This window comes from Symphalangus syndactylus, chromosome 13 (genome assembly GCF_028878055.3).
Source record: "Symphalangus syndactylus isolate Jambi chromosome 13, NHGRI_mSymSyn1-v2.1_pri, whole genome shotgun sequence".
In the NCBI taxonomy this organism is placed as follows: Eukaryota; Metazoa; Chordata; class Mammalia; order Primates; family Hylobatidae; genus Symphalangus; species Symphalangus syndactylus.
In genome coordinates this window covers 119,228,865-119,249,167 of record NC_072435.2, presented here as the reverse complement: position 1 = coordinate 119,249,167, position 20,303 = coordinate 119,228,865, and the positions used below count along the sequence as shown (strand labels likewise).

General features: G+C 48.7%; 1 protein-coding gene across 1 annotated transcript in view; it reads right to left on the bottom strand.

The window, feature by feature from the left end:
• The window catches only part of LOC134732059 (uncharacterized), a 21,645-nt gene extending 1,342 nt beyond the window's left edge, over nucleotides 1-20,303 (bottom strand). The window contains exons 1-2 of the mRNA XM_063614739.1: nucleotides 18,646-20,303; nucleotides 17,830-17,987 (exon numbers count right to left, since the gene is read on the bottom strand). Coding sequence (XP_063470809.1) covers nucleotides 17,830-17,987; nucleotides 18,646-18,822 — 335 coding nt within the window. The 5' untranslated portion in view covers nucleotides 18,823-20,303. The remainder of the gene's footprint in view (nucleotides 1-17,829; nucleotides 17,988-18,645) is intronic.

The following is a 20,303-nucleotide window of genomic DNA, read 5'->3' as shown; positions in this document are numbered from 1 at the left end:
GGCATGTGCCACCACGCCCGGCTAATTTTGTATTTTTAGTAGAGATGGGTTTTCTCCATGTTGGTCAGGCTGGTCTTGAACTCCCGACCTCAAGTGATCTGCCCGCCTTGGCCTCCCAAAGTGCTGGGATTACAGGCATGAGCCACCACGCCCGGCTGACCCCTATGCTTTTACACACACACACACACACACACACGAGTGGTATGTACAGTACATGCAATGGAATACTCTTTCTCCTTAAAAAGAAATGAAATTCTAATTGCTACAACATCATGAATAAACCTAGTTCATGGATGAACCATGCTAAGTGAAAGAAGCATAAGGACAAATACTCTATGGTTCCACTTATATGAGGGACCTAGGATAGTCAAATTCATGGTTGGAAAGTACAGTAGTGGTTATCAGGGGCTGCCATGGGTGTTAGGAGGATGGCGAGGTATTGTTTAACAGATACAGAGGTTCAATTTGAGATGATGAAGAAGTTCTGGAAATAGATAGTACAGATGGTTTCACAACAATGTGAATCTACCTAATGTTATTTAGTAGTTAAAACAGACCGGCCGGGCAAGGCGGCTAAGGCCTGTAATCCCAGCACGCTGGGAGGCCAAGTTGGGAGGATCACGAGGTTAGGAGATCAAGACCAGCCTGGCCAACATAGTGAAACCGCATCTCTACTAAAAATACAAAAATTAGCTGGGTGTGCTGGTGGGCGCCTGTAATCCCAGCTACTTGGGAGGCTGAGGCAGGAGAATAGCTTGAACCTGGGAGTCAGAGGTCGCAGTGAGCCGAGATTGCGCCACTGTACTCCAGCCTAGGCAACACAGCGAGACCCTATCTCAAAAAAAAAAAAAAAAAAAGGACCAGGTGCGTTGTCTTACGCCTATAATCTCAGCACGTTGGGAGACCAAGGAAGGCAGATTACTTGAGGCCAGGAGTTCAAGACCAGCCACGCCAACATGGTGAAACCCTGTCTCTACTAAAAATACAAAAATTAGCCAGGTGTTGTAGCGCGTGCCTGTAATCCCAGCTACTCACGAGGCTGAGGCAGGAGAATCACTTGGAGGCAGGAGAATCACTTGAACCCAGGAGGCAGAGGTTGCAGTGAGCCAAGATCGAGCCACTGCACTCCAGCCTGGGCGACAGAGCAAACTCTGTCTCAAAAATAAATAAATAAATAAATGAAAATACAGTGAAAAAGGTAAATTTTATGTTACATATACATTAAAATGTCTGTGCACCCTGGTAGCAATGAGCATAACCTAGTACCCAGATCCTGGTTTCTGATATCATTCTCCAATTAAAGTAACCAGTGCTCCTTGGAGAAATAGCTGACTCTAGAACTGGGACAAAAAAATACACAAGAAGGCTGGGTGCAGTGGCTCATGCCTGTAATTCCAGCACTTTGGGAGGCTGAGGCGGGTGGATCACTTGAACTCAGGAGTTCAAGACCAATCTGGGCAACATGGTGAAACCCCATCTCTACAAAAAGTATAAAATTAGCCAGGCCTGATGGTGCACGCCTGTACTCCCAGCATCTCAGGAGGCTGAGGTGGGAGGATCGATTGAGCCCAGGAGCTTGAGGCTGCAGTGAACTGAGATGGTGCTATCGCACTCCAGCTGGAGCTAGACCCTGTCTCAAAAAAATAAAAAATAAAAAATTCTCCCAGTCATGGTGGCTTACGCCTGTAATCCCAGCACTTTGGGAGGCCGAGGCAGGCAGATCGCTTGAGGTCAGGAGTCCAAGACAAGCCTAGGCAATATGGCAAAACCGGGTATCTAATAAAAATACAAAAATTAGCGAGGTGTGATGGCGCACACCTGTGGTCCCAGCTACTTGGGACCCTGAGGTGCAAGGATCACTAGAACCCAGGAGGCTGAGGTTGTGGTGAGCAGAGATTGCCCCACTGCACTCCAGCCTGGACGACAGAGCAAGACTCTGTCTCAAAACATAAATAAATAGGCCAGGTGCGGTGGCTCACACCTGTCATCCCACACTTTGGGAGGCCGAGGTGGGCGGATCACCTGAGGTCAGCAGTTTGAGACCAGCATGGCCAACGTGGCAAAACCTCGTCTCTACTAAAAATACAAAAATTAGCCAGGCATGGTGGCAGGCACCTGTAATCCCAGCTAATCAGGAGGCTGAGGCAGGAGAAACACTTGAACTTGTGAGGCAGAGGTTGCAGTGAGCTGAGATCACGCCACTGCACTCCAGCCTGGGCAACAAAGTGAGACTCTGTCTCAGTAAATAAATAAATAAATAAATAAATAGAAATGCACAAGATGAGCCTGAAGCAACTTGTAGTACCAGAAAGTAAGGTAGTGCTAAAAATGAAACACTCCACCAATGATGATGATGTCACAGGGACTGGCGAACCAACTGAAAGGACTCCTAATGGCCAGAGTGGAAACAATATGAGCAACAAAATACTGTAAATTAAGTGATACTGGATTATAACCCAAAACATAAAATAAACATCCGCCAGGTGCAGTGGCTCACGTCTGTAATCCCAGCACTTTGGGAGGCCGAGGCAGGCAGACCACCCTGATCTCAAGGAGTTTGAGACCAGCCTGGCCAACATGGTGAAACCCCGTCTCTACTAAAAATACAAAACTTAGCCAGGCATGGTGGCAGTTGCCTGTAATTCCAGCTACTCACAGAGCTGAGGCAGGAGAATCGCTTGAACCTGGGAGGCAGAGTTTGCAGTGAGCAGAGATTGCACCACTGCACTCCAGCCTGGGCAACAGAGTGAGGCTGTGTCTCAAAAAACAATAATAATAAAATAAATATCAGGCCAGGTGCAGTGGCTCCCACCTGTAATCCCTGCACTTTGGGAGGCCAAGGAGGGTGGATCATGTGAGGTCAGGAGTTCGAGACCAGACTGGCCAACATGATGAAACCCTGCCTCAGCCTCTCACCCCCAGCTAATTTTTGTATTTTTAGCAGAGACCGGGTTTCACCATGTTGGCTAGGCTGGTCTCAAACTCCTGACCTCAGGTGATCCACCCACCTCAGCCTCCCAAAGTGCTGGAATTACAGGCATGAGCCACTGTGCCCAGCTATCCTTTTTTTTTTTTTTTTTTTTTTTTTGAGAAAAGGTCTTGCTCTGTTATCCAGGCTGGGGTGCAGTGGCACAATCATGGCTCACTGCAGCCTCAACCTCCCAGACTCAAGTGACCCTCTTGCCTCAGTCTCCCGAGTAGCTGGGACTATAGGCTCATGCCACCACACCCAATTAATTTTTTTTAGTAGAGAGAAGGTCTCACTATGTTGCCCAGCTGGTCCTTCAACTCTTGAGCTCAAGCCATCCTCCTACCTAGGTTCCCAAAGTGCTGGATTACAGGCATAAACCGCCTTTTTTTTTTTTTGAGACACGGTCTTGCTCAGTCACCCAAGCTGGAGTACAGCAGCATAGTGGCCGGATCTTAGCTCACTGTGACCTCTAACTCAACTGCAGGCATGTGCCACCATACCCTGCTAATATTTGTTTTTGTTTTTTTTTTTTTCAAGACAGAGTCTTGTTCTGTCGCCCAGGCTGGAGTGCAGTGGTGCAATCTCGGCTCACTACAAGCTCCGCCTCCCAGGTTCACGCCATTCTCCTGCCTCAGCCTCCCGAGTAGCTGGGATTACAGGTGCCCACCACCATGCCCAGCTAATTTTCTGTATTTTTAGTAGAAACGGGGTTTCCCCGTGTTAGCCAGGATGGTCTCGCTCTCCTGACCTCGTGATCCGCCTGCCTCGGCCTCCCAAAGTGGTGGGATTACAGGCATAAGCCACCGCACCCGGCCTAATATTTGTCATTTTTGTAGAGATTGCATCTCACTATGTTGCCTAAGCTGGTCTTGAATTCCTGGCCTCAAGCAATTCTCTCTTCACGGCATTGCAAAATGATGTATTATAATAATCACAGGCCCGAGCCACTGCGGGCCCTTGTACTGGACAGTGCAGGTACAGAACATTTCATCATTGTAGTAAGTCCTGTCAGATAGCATGGTGTAGGACAGTGCTGTTCCATAGAAATCAAGTGTGAGCTTGGCCAGGCACGGTGGCTCACGCCTGTAATCCCAGTGAGAGGTGACAGCGTGCTGGCAGTCCTCACAGCCCTCGCTCGCTCTCGGGGCCTCCTCTGCCTGGGCTCCCACTTTGGCGGCACTTGAGGAGCCCTTCAGCCCACCGCTGCACTGCGGGAGCCCCTTTCTGGGCTGGCCAAGGCCAGAGCCGGCTCCCTCGGCTTGCAGGGAGGTGTGGAGGGAGAGGCGCGAGCGGGAACCGGAGCTGCGTGCGGCGCTTGCGGGCCAGCTGGAGTTCCGGGTGGGCGTGGGCTTGGCAGGCCCTGCACCCGGCCAGCCCTGCAGGCCCTGGACAATTAGGGGCTTAGCACCCGGGCCAGCGGCTGCCGAGGGTGTACTGGGTACCCCAGCAGTGCCAGCCCACCAGCACTGCGCTCGAATTCTCACCCGGCCTTAGCTGCCTTCCTGTGGTGCAGAGCTCGGGGCCTGCAGCCCGCCATGCCTGAGCCTCCCACCACCTCCATGGCCTCCTGTGCCACCCGAGCCTCCCCGACGAACGCCACCCCCCGCTACACGGCGCCCAGTCCCATCGACCACCCAAGGGCTGTCCTCCTGGTGCGGGCACATGGCACCGGGACTGGCAGGCAGCTCCACCTGCAGCCCCCATGCAGGATCCACTGGGTGAGGGGCTCCTGAGTCTGATGGGGAGGTGGGGAACCTTTATGTCTAGCTCAGGGATTGTAAATACACCAATCGGCACTCTGTATCCAACTCAAGGTTTGCAAACACACCAATCAGCACCCTGTGTCTAGCTCAGGGTTTGTGAATACACCAATCGACATTCTGTATCTAGCTGCTCTGGTGGGACCTTGGAGAACCTTTGTGTCCATACTCTGTATCTAACTGATCTGATAGGGACGTGGAGAACCTTTATGTCTAGCTCAGGGATTGTAAACGCACCAATCAGCACCCTGTCAAAACAGACCACTGCACTCTACCAATCAGCAGGACATGGGTGAGGCCGGATAAGAGAATAAAAGCAGGCTGCCCCAGCCAGCAGTGGCAACCCACTCGGTCCCCTTCCACAGTGTGGAAGCTTTGTTCTTTCACTCTTTGCAATAAATCTTGCTACTGCTCAGTCTTTGGGTCCACACTGCTTTTATGAGCTGTAACACTCACCGTGAAGGTCTGCAGCTTCACTCCTGAGCCAGCGAGACCATGAGCCCACCGGGAGGAAAGAACAACTCCAGACGCGCTGCCTTAAGAGCTGTAACACTCACTGCGAAGGTCTGCAGCTTCACTCCTGAGCCAGCGAGACCACGAACCCACCAGAAGGAAGAAACTCCGAACACATCCGAACATCGGAAGGAACAAACTCCAGACGCGCCACCTTAAGAGCTATAACACTCACTGTGAGGGTCCGCGGCTTCATTCTTGAAGTCAGTGAGCCCAAGAACCCACCAATTCCGGACACACCAGCATTTTGGGAAGCTGAGGCGGAGTTTGAGACCAGCCACCTGAGGTCCGGAGTTTGAGACCAGCCTGACCAACATGGAGAAACCCCGTCTCTACTAAAAATACAAAATTAGCCGTGCGTGGTGGCACATGCCTGTAATCCCAGCTACACAGGAGGCCGAGGCAGGAGAATCGCTTGAACCTGGTAGGCAGAGGTTGTGGTGAGTGGAGATTGTGCCATTGCACTCCAGCCTAGGCAACAAGAGCGAAACTCCGTCTCAAAAAGAAAAAGAAAAGAAATCAAGGGAGAGCCACATGTGGCACTGTATTTTCTAGTAGCCACATTGAAACGGTAGAAAGAAACACAAGAAGCTAATTTCAACAAGTATTTTATTTATCCCAAAATATCCAAAGCACTGTTTCAACATGGCAATCAGTAGAGACATTATTAGTGAGATAGTTTATTTTCTCTTTTTGGTGCTGTCTTAGAAATCCAGCAATGCACTTGAGTCCAGAAGTTCAAGACCAGCCTGGGCAACATAGTGAAACTCAATCTCTATAAAAAATACAAAAAAATTAGCCAGGTGTGGTTGCATGTGCCAGTAGTCCCAGCTACTCGGGAAAGTGACGCAAGAGAATCACCTGAGCCCGGGAGGTTGAGATTGCAGTAAGCTGAGATTGTATCACTACATCCCAGCCTTGGTTGGTGTCTCAAAACAACAACAACAAAGAAATAGAAGTTTTTCGAGACAGAGTGTCATTCTGTCATCCAGGCTGGAGTGCGGTGGCACGATCTCAGCTCACTGCAACCTCCGCCTCGAGTTCAAGCGATTCTCCGGCCTCAGCCTCCCAACTAGCTGGGATTACAGGCACACATCACCACACCCGGCTAATTTTTGTATTTTTAGTAGAGACAGGGTTTTGCCATGTTGGCTGGGCTGGTCTCAAACTCCTGACCGCAGGTAATCTGCCCGCCTTGGCTTCCCAAAGTGCTGGGATTACAGGCGTGAGCCACCACGCCAAGATGAAAGTCAAGTTTTTGTTTTGTTTTGTTTTGTTTTGAGACGGAGTCTTGCTCTGTCACCCAGGCCAGAGTGCAGTGGCACGATCTCAGCTCACTGCAATCTTCGCCTCCCGGGTTCAAGCAATTCCCTTGCCTCAGCCCCTGAGTAGCTGGGATTATAGGTGCCCGCCACCACGCCCAGCTAATTTTTGTATTTTTAGTAGAGACAGAGTTTCACTATCTTGTCCAGGCTGGTCTCAAACTCCTGACCTCATGATACACCACCTTGGCCTCCCAAAGTGCTCGGATTGAAGGCATGAGCCACCACACCCAGATGAAATTCAAGATGTATTTTTATACTTACAGCTCATCTCAATTAGGACTCACCACATTTCAAGTGCTTGGCAGTGACGTGCTGGTGGCTACTGTAATAGGTCTAGAAGGTTACATCAAACTGTTAACAGTAGTTGCTTGGGGATCATAGTGGTGTTGTGGAGGAAGACTTCTCACTTCTAATTATACTACTTAGTAACATCTCACACTTTTTACAATAAGCACATATTCATGTTTTTTCTTTTCTTTCTTTTTTTTTTTTCTCTTGAAACAAAGTCTCCCTCTGTCACCCAAGCTGGAATGCAGTGGTGCCATCATGGCTCACTATAGCCTCAACCTCCTAGGTTCAAGTGACCCTCCCACTTCAGCCTCCTGAGCAGCTGGGACGATAGACACGTGCCACCACATCTGACTAAAATTTACATTTTTTGTAGAGACAGCGTCTCACTATATTGCCCAGGCTGGACTCAAACCCCTGGACTCAAGTGATCCTCCCATCTCCTTTAGGCCTCCTAAAGTGCTGGGATTACAGGAGTGAGGCATGGACCCCAATCTGTTTCTTGTGTTAGTTGGGTCCTCCAGTAAGTAGAGAGTCAGGCCCAGTTAGTAATGCAAGGGTCAGGGCTACATAGGGCTAGTGTTAGTGGAGGCTTATGACCTGTGAGTCACAAAGAGTGGCGAAGCAGGATTGGGCAGGGAAAGCCCCGGACTCTGATGCTGGCTGACATCTGAGAATGGAAACGGGTGAGAAAACAGTCAGGAAACAAGTTCCTCAGACTACAGCACAGGCTTGACCAACCCAAGGGGTTACTCCAGAGTAAAGATCACCAATAGAGTTGTCCTTTGTTGGGCAGAAATGGCCTGGTCCTGGTATCCCTGCTGGGCTTAGTCATGGACAGAGGGCTGCCTGTGAAAATGGTGTCCCCAGCAGGATGGAAGGTGCTGCAGCTGGAGGAGGCAACTGCACTCCTTGCACTCACCCACAAGCTCTTTTTAAAATTTTTTAAAAAATATTTATTTATTTATTATTTTGTTTTTCGATTTGGAGTCTCATTCTGTCACCCAGGCTGGAGTGCAGTGGCGTGATCTCAGCTTACTGCAACCTCCGCCTCCCAGGTTCAAGCGATTCTCCTGCTTCAGCTTCCTGAGTAGCTGGGACTACAGGTGTCTGCCACCACGCCTAGCTAATTATTTTGTATTTTTAGTAGAGACGACGTTTTGCCATGTTTCCCAGGCTGGTCTCGAACTCCTGACCTCAGGTGATCCCCCTGCCTTGGCCTACCAAAGTGCTGGGATTACAGGCGTGAGCTACCACACCCAGCCATATTTTTTTATTTTTAACTATGGTAAGAAAAACACATAACATGAAATTTATAATCTTAATCATTTCTCAGTGTACAGTTCAGTAGTGTTAAGTATATTTACATTATTGTGCAACCAATCTCCAGAACTCTTTCATCTTGCAAAAGTGAAACTCTCTCCCCGTTAAACAACTCCTTTTTCCCCCACCCTAGCCCCTGGCACCCAGCATTCTACCTTCTGTCTCCATGACAAATATGACATGATTCCGCGTATGACTTCCTGTATGTGTATAACTTCCTATACGCAGAATCACGTAGTATTTGTCTTTTCGTGACTGGCTTCTTTCACTCAGAATAATGTCTTCAAGGTTTATCCATGTTGTCGCATGTGTCAGCATTTCCTTCCTTTTTTTTTTTTTTTTTTTTTTTTTGTGATTCAGAGTCTTGCTCTATCACCCAGGCTGGAGTGCAGTGGTGCAGTCTCGGCTCACTGCAAGCTCCGCCTCCCAGGTTCAAGCCATTCTCCTGCCTCAGCCTCCCGAGTAGCTGGGACTACAGGCGCCCACCACCACGCCCGGCTAATTTTTTGTATTTTTACTAGAGACGGGATTTCATCGTGTTAGCCAGGATGATCTCAATCTCCTGACCTTGTGATCCGCCCACCTCGGCCTCCCAAAGTGCTGGGATTACAGGCATGAGCCACTGCCCCCAGCCCATTTCCTTCCTTTTTAAGCTGAATTATATCCATTGTATAGACAGACCACATTCTCCATTCATCCATTGATAAACACTTGGGTTGCTTCCACCTCTTGGCTATTGTGAATAGTGCTGTTATGAACATGGGTGCTCAAATATGTCTTTAAGATTCTGTTTTCAATTCTTCTGGGTACACACCCAGAAGGGGAATTGCTGGATCACATGGAATTCTACATTTACTTAGTATTTATTTACTTATTTAGAGATGGAGTCTTGCTCCGTCATCTGGGCTGAAGTGTAATGGTGCCATCTCGGCTCACTGCAACTTCTGCCTCCCGAGTTCAAGCAATTCTCCTGCCTCAGCCTCCCAAGTAGTTGGGATTACAGGCACACACCACCACGCCCAGCTAATTTTTGTATTTTCAGGAGAGACGGGGTTTCACCATGTTGTCTAGGCTGTTGTCAAACTCCCAACCTCAGGTGACCCACCTGCCTCAGCCTCCCAAAGTGCTGGGATTACAGACGTGAGCCACCGCACCCAGCTACTTTTAATTATTTGAGGACCTTCCATAGTGTTTTTTATAGAATCCTCACCATTTTACATTCCCACCAGCAGTGCACCAGCGGTTCATTTCCTTACATCCTCACCAAAGCTTTCTTTCTTTTTTTTTCTTTCTTTAAATAATAGCCATCCTAGGCCGGGCGCAGTGGCTCATGCCTGTAATCCCAGCACTTTGGAAGACTGAGGCAGGCAGATCATTTGAGGTCAGGAGTTTGAAACCAGCCTGACCAACATGGAGTAACCCCGTCTCTACTGAAAATACGAAATTAGCTGGGCGTGGTAGTGCACGCCTGTAATCCCAGCTACCTGAGAGACTGAAGCAGGAGAATTGCTTGAATTCAGGAGGCAGAGGTTTTGGCGAGCTGAGATTGGGCCACTGCACTCCAGCCTAGGCAATAAGAGCAAAACTCCGTCTCAAATAATAATAATAATAATATAATAATAGCAGCCACCCTAAGGGGTGTGGGTGATATCTTTTTTTTTTTTTTTTGAGACAGAGTCTCGCTCTGTCGCCCAGGCTGGAGTGCAGTGGTGTGATCTTGGCTCGCTGCAAGCTCCGCCTCCTGGGTTCATGCCATTCTCCCGCCTCAGCCTCCTGAGTAGCTGGGATTACAGGTACACCACCATGCCCAGCTAATTTTTGTATTTTTAGTAGAGACAGGGTTTCACTATGTTGACCAGGCTGGTCTCGAACTCCTGACCTTAGGTGATTCACCCACCTTGGCTGGGACTATAAGCACCTGCCACCACGCCCGGCTAATTTTGTTCTATTTTTAGTAGAGATGGGGTTGCACCATGTTAGCCAGGATGGTCTTGATCTCCTGACCTCGTGATCTGCCCGCCTCGGCCTCCCAAAGTGCTGGGATTACAGGCGTGAGCCACCGCGCCCAGCTTTTTTTTTTTTTTTAAACAGAGTGTCACTCTGTCACCCAGGCTGAAGTGCAATGGCTCGATCTCAGCTCGCTGCAACCTTCATCTCCTGGGTTTAAGTGCTTCTCCTGCCTCAGCCTCCCAAGTAGCTGGGATTACAGGTGTGTGCGACCACGCCTGGTTAATTTTTTGTATCTTTAGTAGAAACAAGGTTTCACCAGGTTGGCCAGGATGGTCTTGAACTCCTGGGCTCAAGCAATCCTCCTGCCTTGGCCTACCAAAGTGCTGGGATTACAAGCATGAGCCACTGAGCTGGGCCCCTGTTAGCCTCTTGAAAGGTAATCAGATGGGTGCATCTCCAGGACTGCTAAGTCTATATAGCTAAACATTTATTATAAAACATTTTACAAACCAAGCAAGAGATCTGGAGGGCACGAGGGAAGGCAGATATTTCTACAGAAGTTTCACACTAATAGAATCTCAAAGGAACATTTAGCATTCACTGCCAGGCCCTGGGCCAAGCTCATTTCATTCCCTTAACTGCTCTGTAAGAAGGGGGTTGTTGCATTCCAGTGGTGGAGCAAGGGCTGACTTGGAGGGGAGAGTGGAGAACTTTAGTTATAATGCCCTCCCACCCATCACTCTGAATAAACAAATCGAAGTTTTTTTTTTTTTTTTTTTTTTTTTTTTTTTTTTTTTTTTTTTTACTGTTGTCTTATGCAAACACAGACTCAAAACAGTGCCCGGGGCACCACCCTTCCTGCAGCTAGATTCCTTCCCCTAAACTGCTTGAGATAAAATCATTGACCTAGCATCGCAGGCATTTAAACTAGGCTGGGAAATCTCCAAAATCCTTGTTGTTTCCACATATGATTTAAGAATAACAAGACCTGAAAATAACATAGCGAACAGGAAGGAAGCCATCCTGCGTGTACCACTTGGGAAATCAAGAAAGGGCACCACGATATGCAAAAGACCTTAAGACTGATTCTGCTTGGTGCCAGGCGTGGTGGCTCACCTCTGTAATCCCAGCACTTTGGGAGGCCAAGGCGGGCGGATCACCTGAGGTCGGGAGTTCGAGACCAGCTTGACCAACATGGAGAAACCCCCGTCTCTACTAAAAATACAAAATTAGCTGGGCATGGTGACGCATGCCTGTAATCCCAGCTACTCGGGAGGCTGAGGCAGGAGAATTGCTTGAACCCGGGAGGTGGAGGTTGCGGTGAGCTGAGATCACACCATTGCACTCCAGCCTGGGCAACAACAGCAAAACTCCATCTCAAAAAAAAAAAAAAAAAAAAAAAAAACGAAAAGAAAAAAAGAAAAGACTTATTCTGCTTGGTGTACCAAACAGAACCACCAGCTACTTGCCATTGGAAACGTCCTATTTGTGGACATTCGCCCCCAAAACATTTACGGTTCCATTTGTATTATGATTCACTCACCCATCTGCTTTTTTTTTTTCTATTTCACTTTTTCCTTTGTTTAACCAAAAGTACAGCATGACCTTCTGTCACGTTGCCTTTTCAGTCCCTCTTTGGTTTTCCGCTCAAAGGCGGGGCAGGGAAGGGACGAGGGGAGTTCAGTCACATACTGTGGCATGCCTGTCTTAAATCTCAGGGGAAGAGTGTTCTTGAAATTCTTTTTAAAACTTTGTATAGCCGGGCGCGGTGGCTCACGCTTGTAATCCCAGCACTTTGGGAGGCCGAGGCGGGCGGATCACGAGGTCAGGAGATCGAGACCACGGTGAAACCCCGTCTCTACTAAAAATACAAAAAAATTAGCCGGGCGTGGTGGCGGGCGCCTGTAGTCCCAGCTACTCGGAGAGGCTGAGGGAGGAGAATGGCGTGAACCTGGGAGGCGGAGCTTGCAGTGAGCTGAGATTGCGCCACTGCACTCCAGCCTGGGCGACAGAGCAAGACTCCATCTCAAAAAAAAAACAAAAAAAACTTTGTATAATGATGTATCATTTGGAATTTTTAAAAAGCTTTATTTTGGCAATAGAGGTAGTTTACAATAATAATAGCTAATATTTATTAACAACTTACTAGGTGCCAGACACTGTTATTTATTTATTTATTTATTTTTGAGACAGAGTCTTGCTGTGTTGCCCAGGCTGGAGTGCAGTGGCGCAATCTCAGCTCACTGCAAGCTCCGCCTCCCGGGTTCACGCCATTCTCCTGCCTCAGCCTTCCGAGTAGCTGGGACTACAAGGGCCCACCACCACGCCCGGCTAACTTTTTTGTATTTTTAGTAGAGACCGGGTTTCACCATGTTAGCCTGGATCGTCTCAAACTCCTGACCTCATGATCCGCCTGCCTCGGCCTCCCAAAGTGCTGGGATTACAGGCGTGAGCCACCGCGCCCAACCTATTTATTTTTTACTTTTATTATTTATTTTGTTGAGATAGAGTCACTCTGTTGCCCAGGCTGGAGTGCAATGGCACAATCGCTGCTCACTGCAACCTCCGCCTCTCAGGTTCAAGCAATTCTCTTGCCTCAGCCTCTTCAGTAGCTGGGATGACAGGCGCATGCCACCACGCCTGGCAAATTTTTGTATTTTTAGTAGAAACAGGGGTTTCACCATGTTGACCAGGCTGGTCTTGAACTCCTGACCTCAGGTGATCCACCCGCCTTGGCCTCCCAAAGTGCTGGGATTACAGGCGTGAGTCATCACGCCCGGGTTTTTTTTTTTTTTTTTTTTGAGATAGGGTCTTGCTCTGTTGCCCAGGCCGAAGTGCAATGACACGATCTCTGCTCACTGCAACCTTTGCCTCCTCGGTTGCAGCGATTTTCCTGCCTCAGCCTCCTGAGTAACTGGGATTACAGGTGCCCGCTACCATGCCTGGCTAATTTTTTTTTTTTTTTTGAGACAGAGTCTTGCTCTGTTGCCCAAGCTGGAGTGCAGTGGCACGATCTCGGCTCACTGCAAGCTCCGCCTCCCGGGTTCATGCCATTCTCCTGCCTCAGCCTCCTGAGTAGCTGGGACTACAGGCACCTGCCACCACGCCCAGCTAATTTTTTGTATTTTTAGTAGAGACGGGGTTCACCGTGTTAGCCAGGATGGTCTTGATCTCCTGGCCTTGTGATCCCCCCACCTCAACCTCCCAAAGTGCTGGGATTATGGGCATGAGCCACTGCACCCAACCAAATTTTTATATTTTTGGTAGAAATGGGTTTTTGCCATGTTGGCCAGGCTGGTCTGGAACTTTTGACCTCAAGTGATCCACCTGCCTCAGCCTCCCAAAGTGCTGGGATTACAGATGTGAGCCACAATGCCCGGCCCTCTCTTTTTTATATATATAAAAATATATATATTTATTAAAATAGAAACAGGGACTCACCATGTTGCCCAGGCTGGTCTTGAACTCCTAGGTTCAAGCAATCCTCCTGCCTTGGCCTCTCAAAGTTCTGGGATTATAAAATGTGAGCCACTGCACCTGGCCCAGACACTGTTCTAAACGCTTACTTCACAACAATCTTAGGAAGTACAGGCTGGGGGTGGTGGCCCATGCCTGTAATCCCAGCACTTTGGGAGGCCGAGGCAGGCGGATCTCCTGAAGTCAGGAGTTCGAGACCAACCTGGCCAACATTGTGAAACCCTCGTCTCTACTAAAAATACAAAAATTTGCCGGGCATGGTGGCATGCACCTGTAATCCCAGCTACTCAGGAGGCTGAGGCAGGAGAATCGCTTGAACTTGGAAGGTGGAGGTTGCAGTGAGCCGAGATCACGCCACTACACTCCAGCCTGGGTGACAGAGGGAGACTCTGTCTCAAAAAAAAAAAAAACAAAGAAGTACGTTCTATTCTTATCCCAATTTTATAGTTGGAAGACTTGAGCTCTGGAGCAGAGGATTAATTTCCTTACAAGTAGGAGAGTTAAGATTTATGCTCTGGCTCTAGAAGTCAGACTCTTTTCTTCCTTTTTTTTTAAATTTGAGACAGGGTCTCACTCTGTCACCCAGGCTGGAGTGCAGTGGCTCAATCTTGGCTCACTGAAGCCTTGACCTCCTGGGCTCCAGTGATCCAAGTGATCCTCCCACCTCAGCCTCCCGAGTAGCTGGGACCACAGGCACATGCCACCATGCCTGGCTAATTTTTTGTATTTTTTGTAGAGACAGTGTTTTGCCATGTTGCCCAGGCTGGTCTCGAACTACTGTGCTCAGGCGATCTGCCTGCCTCGGTCTCCCAAAGTGCTTGGATTACAGGCATGAGCCATTGTACCCAGCCAAAGTCAGCTTGAACACTCTGCTATCACTCACTGGGTTTCAAACTTGAGCATGCATTAGAATCATCCAACTGGGCAGGATGCTGGAGCCCTCCCTCAAAGTTTCTGAATCAGTGGGTCGAGAATTTGCATTTCTAAAAAGCTTTCAAGTGATGCTTGTGGGGCTGGCCCTGGGACGACACTCTAAAACTTCTGCTATCGGCTGGGCACGGCGGCTCACATCTGTAACCCTAGCACACTGGGAGGCTGAGGCAGGAGCATCACTTGGGGCCGGGAGTGGGAGACCAGCCTGGGCAACATAGGGAGACGCTCCCTCTACAAAAAAAAGAAAAAAAATTTTTTCTTTTTTTGAGATGGAGTTTCAAAGGCTCTTGTTGCCCAGGATGGAGTGCAATGGCGTGATCTTGGTTCACTGCAACCTCTGCTTCCCAGGTTCAAGCGATTCTCCTGCCTCAGCCTCCCAAGTAGCTGGGAATACAGGCATGCACCACCAAGCCCAGCTGATTTTGTATTTTTAGTACAGACAGGGTTTCACCATGTTGACCACACTGGTTTCAAACTCCCGAAACCACCCGCCTCGGCCTCCCAAAGTGCTGGGATTACAGGCGTGAGCCACCGCGCCCAGCCTACAAAAAATTTTTGAAATATTAGCTAGGCGTGGTGGCAGGTACTTGTAGTCCTAGCTCCTCAGGAGTCTGAGGCAGGAGGAGCTCCTGAACCCTGGATCTCAAGGCTGCAGTGAGCTATGTCCATGTTACTGCACTCCAGCCTGAGTGACCGACAAGATCCTGTCTCTGGGGGAAATAAAAAAAGAACCTCTGCTATAACTTGTAATTGTTTTCATAATTTCCCAGTGGAGAGAGAAGGGCCATCGTTACCTATCAACAGATTGTCCAATTCTATGAGGGATCTAAGAGTTAAGTTTCTTAACACTTTGTAATAGTAGCCAACATCCATTGATGCTTATAGTATCCTAGACACTTTTATGCATTATATTATACAATCCTTACATCAGTCTTGGGAAACAGATATTTTTCTTTTTTTCTTTTTTTTTTTTTTTTGAGACAGAGTCTTGCTCTGTCACCCAGGCAGGAGTGCAGTGGCGCGATCTCGGCTCACTGCAAGCTCCGCCTCCTGGGTTCACGCCATTCTCCTGCCTCAGCCTCTCCGAGTAGCTGGGACTACAGGCGCCCGCCACCACGCCTGGCTAATTTTTTGTATTTTTAGTAGAGACGGGGTTTCACCGTGGTCTCGATCTCCTGACCTCGTGATCCGCCCGCCTCGGCCTCCCAAAGTGCTGGGATTACAAGCGTGAGCCACCACGCCCGGCGGGAAACAGATATTTTTCTTTTTCCCAGTGTACAGTGAGGAAACTAGGTTTGGAGAGATTAGGAAATTTGATCACGCTTGTGAATCAGCAAGTATGTAGCAATTGGGAGGTTCAAAGCAAAGACTGCTTAACTCTACAGCCTTGTAGGACATTTCAGCCTTTGAACATAGTAGATGCTCAATACATTAATCATTAATGAATGAACAGATTATTTGTTTTTTGTTTGTTTTGTTTTGTTTTGAGACAGGGTCTTAATCTGTTGCCTGGGCTGGAGTGCAGTGGTGCAATCAAGGCTCACTGCAGCCTCGACCTCCCTGCCTCAAGAGATCCTCTGGCTGCAGCCTCCCAAGTATCTAGGACTACAGGTATGTGTCACCACACCTGGCTAATTTTCGTGCTTTTTTTTTTTTTTGGAGAGATGGGATTTCCCCATGTTGCCTAAGCTGGTCTCAAACTCCTGGACTCAAGTGATCCTCCTGCCTTGGCTTCCTGCAGCACTAGGATTACAAACGTGAGCTACTGCGCCTGACCCAGAAGGAACTTTTTTTTTTTTTGAGACAGTGTCTCGCAGTGTCACCTAGGCTGGAGTGCAATGGCACGATCTCAGCTCACTGCAACCTCCACCTCCCAGGTTCAAGCGATTCTCCTGCCTCAGCCTCCTGAGTAGCTGGGATTACAGGTGCGTGCCACCACGCCCTGCTAATTTTTGTATTTTTAGTAGAGATGAGGCTTCACCGTGTTGGTCAGGCTGGTCTCGAACTCCTGAGCTCATCACAGCAGTGATGAGTGAGGGCAGTGAAAGTTAAAAGAAACTTTTTTTTTTTTTTTTGAGACAGAGTCTAGCCCAGTCGCCCAGGCTGGAGTGCAATGGTGCGATCTCAGCTCACTGTAACCTCTACCTCCCAAGTTCAAGCGATTCTCCTGCCCCAGCCTCCTGAGTAGCTGGGATTACAAGCGCACGCCACCACACCCAGCTAATTTTTTGTCTTTAGTAGAGATGGGGTTTCACCATGTTGGCCCAGCTGGTCTCAAACTCCTGACCTAATGATCTGCCCACCTCGGCCTCCCAAAGTGCCGGGATTACAGGCATGAGCCACTGTGCCCAGCTGAAACTCACTTTTAATTCTTCCTGATGGCATTGTTCTAGGAAGGCTAATTCCACTCAACAGAATTGAGCATTATGTACATATAAAATCAACCTGTTTAAAATATACAGTTCAGGCCAGGCGCGGTGGCTCACACTTGTGATCCCAGCACTTTGGGAGGCCGAGGCGGGCGGATCACGAGGTCAAGAGATCGAGACCACGGTGAAACCCCGTCTCTACTAAAAATACAAAAAAATTAGCCGGGCGTGGTGGCGGGCGCCTGTAGTCCCAGCTACTCGGAGAGGCTGAGGCAGGAGAATGGCATGAACCCGGGAGGCGGAGCTTGCAGTGAACCAAGATCGCGCCACTGCACTCCAGCCTGGGTGACAGAGCAAGACTCCGTCTCAAAAATAAATAAATAAATAAATAAATAAATAAAATATACAGTTCAGGCTGGGCGCGGTGGCTCACGCCTGTAATCCCAGCACTTTGGGTGGCGGAGATGGGTGGATCACGAGGTCAGGAGATCGAGACCATCCCGGCTAACACGGTGAAACCCCTTCTCTACTAAAAATACAAAAAACTAGCCGGGCGTAGTGTCGGGCGCCTGTAATCCCAGCTACTCGGGAGGCTGAGGCAGGAGAATGGCCTGAACCGGAGAGGTGGAGCCTGCAGTGAGCCGAGATCGCACCACTGCACTCCAGCCTGGGCGACAGAGAGAGACTCCGTCTCAAAAAATAAATAAATAAAAATAAATAAAATTAAAATAAAATAAAATTTACAGTTCAGTGGTTTTTAGTATATTCAGAGTTGTGCAACCATCACCACAATCTAATTTTAGTACATTGTCATCCCCCCCAAAAGAAACCTCATACACAGAAGTAGTCACTTCCCATTTTTCCCAGCCCTAGAATGAGGCTAGACTGGGGACGAATCTACTCTGTCTCTGTGGATTTACCTATTCTGGACATTACATGTAAACAGAATCATACACTGTGCGGCCTTTTGTGTCTGGCTTCTTTTGCTCAGCATGATGTTTTCCAGGTTCATCCTTGGTGTAGCATATGTCAGTGCTTCATTGCTTTCTCCCCAGCACTTTATTGAGACATAATTTACCTAAATGAAATGCACAGATAAGTGAATAGCTCCACAGCTTTTTGTTATTTATTTATTTATTTATTTATTTTTGAGATGGAGTCTCGCTCTGGCCCAGGCTAGAGTGCAGTGGCATGATCTCAGCTCACTGCAAGCTCCACCTCCCGGGTTCACGCCATTCTCTTGCCTCAGCTCCCCAAGTAGCTGGGACTACAGGCGCCCGCCACCACTCCCGGCTCATTTTTTTTTTTTTTTTTTTGTATTTTTAGACGGGGTTTCACCATCTTAGCCAGGATGGTCTCGATCTCCTGACCTTGTGATCCGCCTGCCTTGGCCTCCCAAAGTGCTGGGATTACAGGCGTGAGCCACTTCGCCCTGCTATTTGTTTAAAGATAGTCTCGCTTTGTCACCCAGGCTGGAGTGCGGTGGTTGCATCACGGCTCACTGCACCCTCGGCCTCCCGGGCTCAAGCAATTCTCCCACCTCGGCCTCAAATGGATGGAACCACCGGTGCACACCAACACACCCGCCTGATTGTTTAATTATTTATACAGACAAGATCTCACTATGTTGCCCAAGCTGGTCTTGAACTCCTGGGCTGAAACAATCCTCCCACCTCAACTTCCCAAAATGCTGGGATTACAGGCGGGAGCCACCCTGCCCAACCTCAACTTTTTACCTTCGTGTATACTCCTGTGACCTCCACCAAGAGCAAGATATGGTACATTTTTCGAGCTTCTGTACAGCTGAACACGTGGAGGTTCCTGGAGGGCGATGCCCCAGGAGGGCGTGGGAGCTCTGCCCCCTCCCCCCATTCCTCACTTTCATCTGTATCCTCTGAAACATCCTTTATCATAAACTGGTGAGCATACGATGCCTCGGAAGTCTCATATTTCAGATCTTCTTTGGATTGCAAATTGCTTGAGCGTTCATGGACTAAATCCTAGGCGAATACACCGAGTTCCTCGAGCAGGCTTAGCAATGTAGACTATAGCACTGGTTGGGTCTTTGATTTGTCTGAAAAGTTAGAGCAGTCAGAAGCGCAGCTGGGAAGAGGGAGTTTCATGTTGAGTTTACAAGCACATGACTGAAAGTCAGAAGACAAACTCACCGAAGCTATGAGAGACAGCTATGAAACCATAAAAGCCATCTGTGGACTCATGTCTAGGTTTTTTTTTTTTTTTTTTTGAGACAGAGTCTCGCTCTGTCGCCCAGGCTGGAATGCAGTGGCTCGATCTTGGCTCACTGCAAGCTCCGCCTCCCGGGTTCACGCCATTCTCCTGTCTCAGCCTCTCCGAGTAGCTGGGACTACAGGTGCCCACCACCACGCCCAGCTAATTTTTTTTGCATTTTTAGTAGAGACAGGGTTTCACCGTGGTCTCGATCTCCTGACCTCGTGATCCACCCACCTCGGCCTCCCAAAGTGCTGGGATTACAAGCGTGAGCCACCGCGCCCAACCTCATGTCTAGGTTATTCCAGATAAACTGTTTAATGAAATTCATACCTCTTTATTTTATGTATTTATGTATTTATTTTATTTATTTTATTTTTTTTCGAGACTGAGTCTTGCTCTGTCACCCAGGCTATAGTGCGGTGGCACGATCTTGGCTCACTGCAACCTCCCCCTTCCAGGTTCAAGTGATTCTTGCACCTTAGCTTCCCAAGTAACTGGGATTACAGGTGCCTAGTACAACACCCCACTAATTTTTGTATTTTTGGTAAAGACAGAATTTCACCATGTTGGCCAGGCTGGTCTCAAACTCCTGGCCTCAAGCAATTCACCCACCTCAGCCTCCCAAAGTGCTGAGATTACAGGCATGAGCCACTATACCCAGCTTTATTTTACTGATTTATTTATTTAAAATTTTTTTTCTTGAGACTGAGTCTTGCTCTGTTGCTCAGGCTAGAGTGCAGTGGCATGATCACAGCTCACTGCAGCCTGGAACTCTTGGGCTCAAGTGATTCTCCCGCCCCAGCTTCCCAAGTAGCTGGGACCACAGGTACGCACCATCACACCCAGCTAATTTTTTTTTTTTTTTTTTTTTTTTTTTTTTTTTTTTTTGAGACGGAGTCTCGCTCTGTCGCCCAGGCTGGAGTGCAGTGGCGCAATCTCGGCTCACCGCAAGCTCCGCCTCTGGGGTTCACGCCATTCTCCTGCCTCAGCCTCTCCGAGTAGCTGGGACTACAGGCGCCCGCCACCACGCCCGGCTAATTTTTTGTATTTTTAGTAGAGACGGGGTTTCACTGTGGTCTCGATCTCCTGACCTCGTGATCCGCCCGCCTCGGCCTCCCAAAGTGCTGGGATTACAAGCGTGAGCCACCGCGCCCGGCCATTT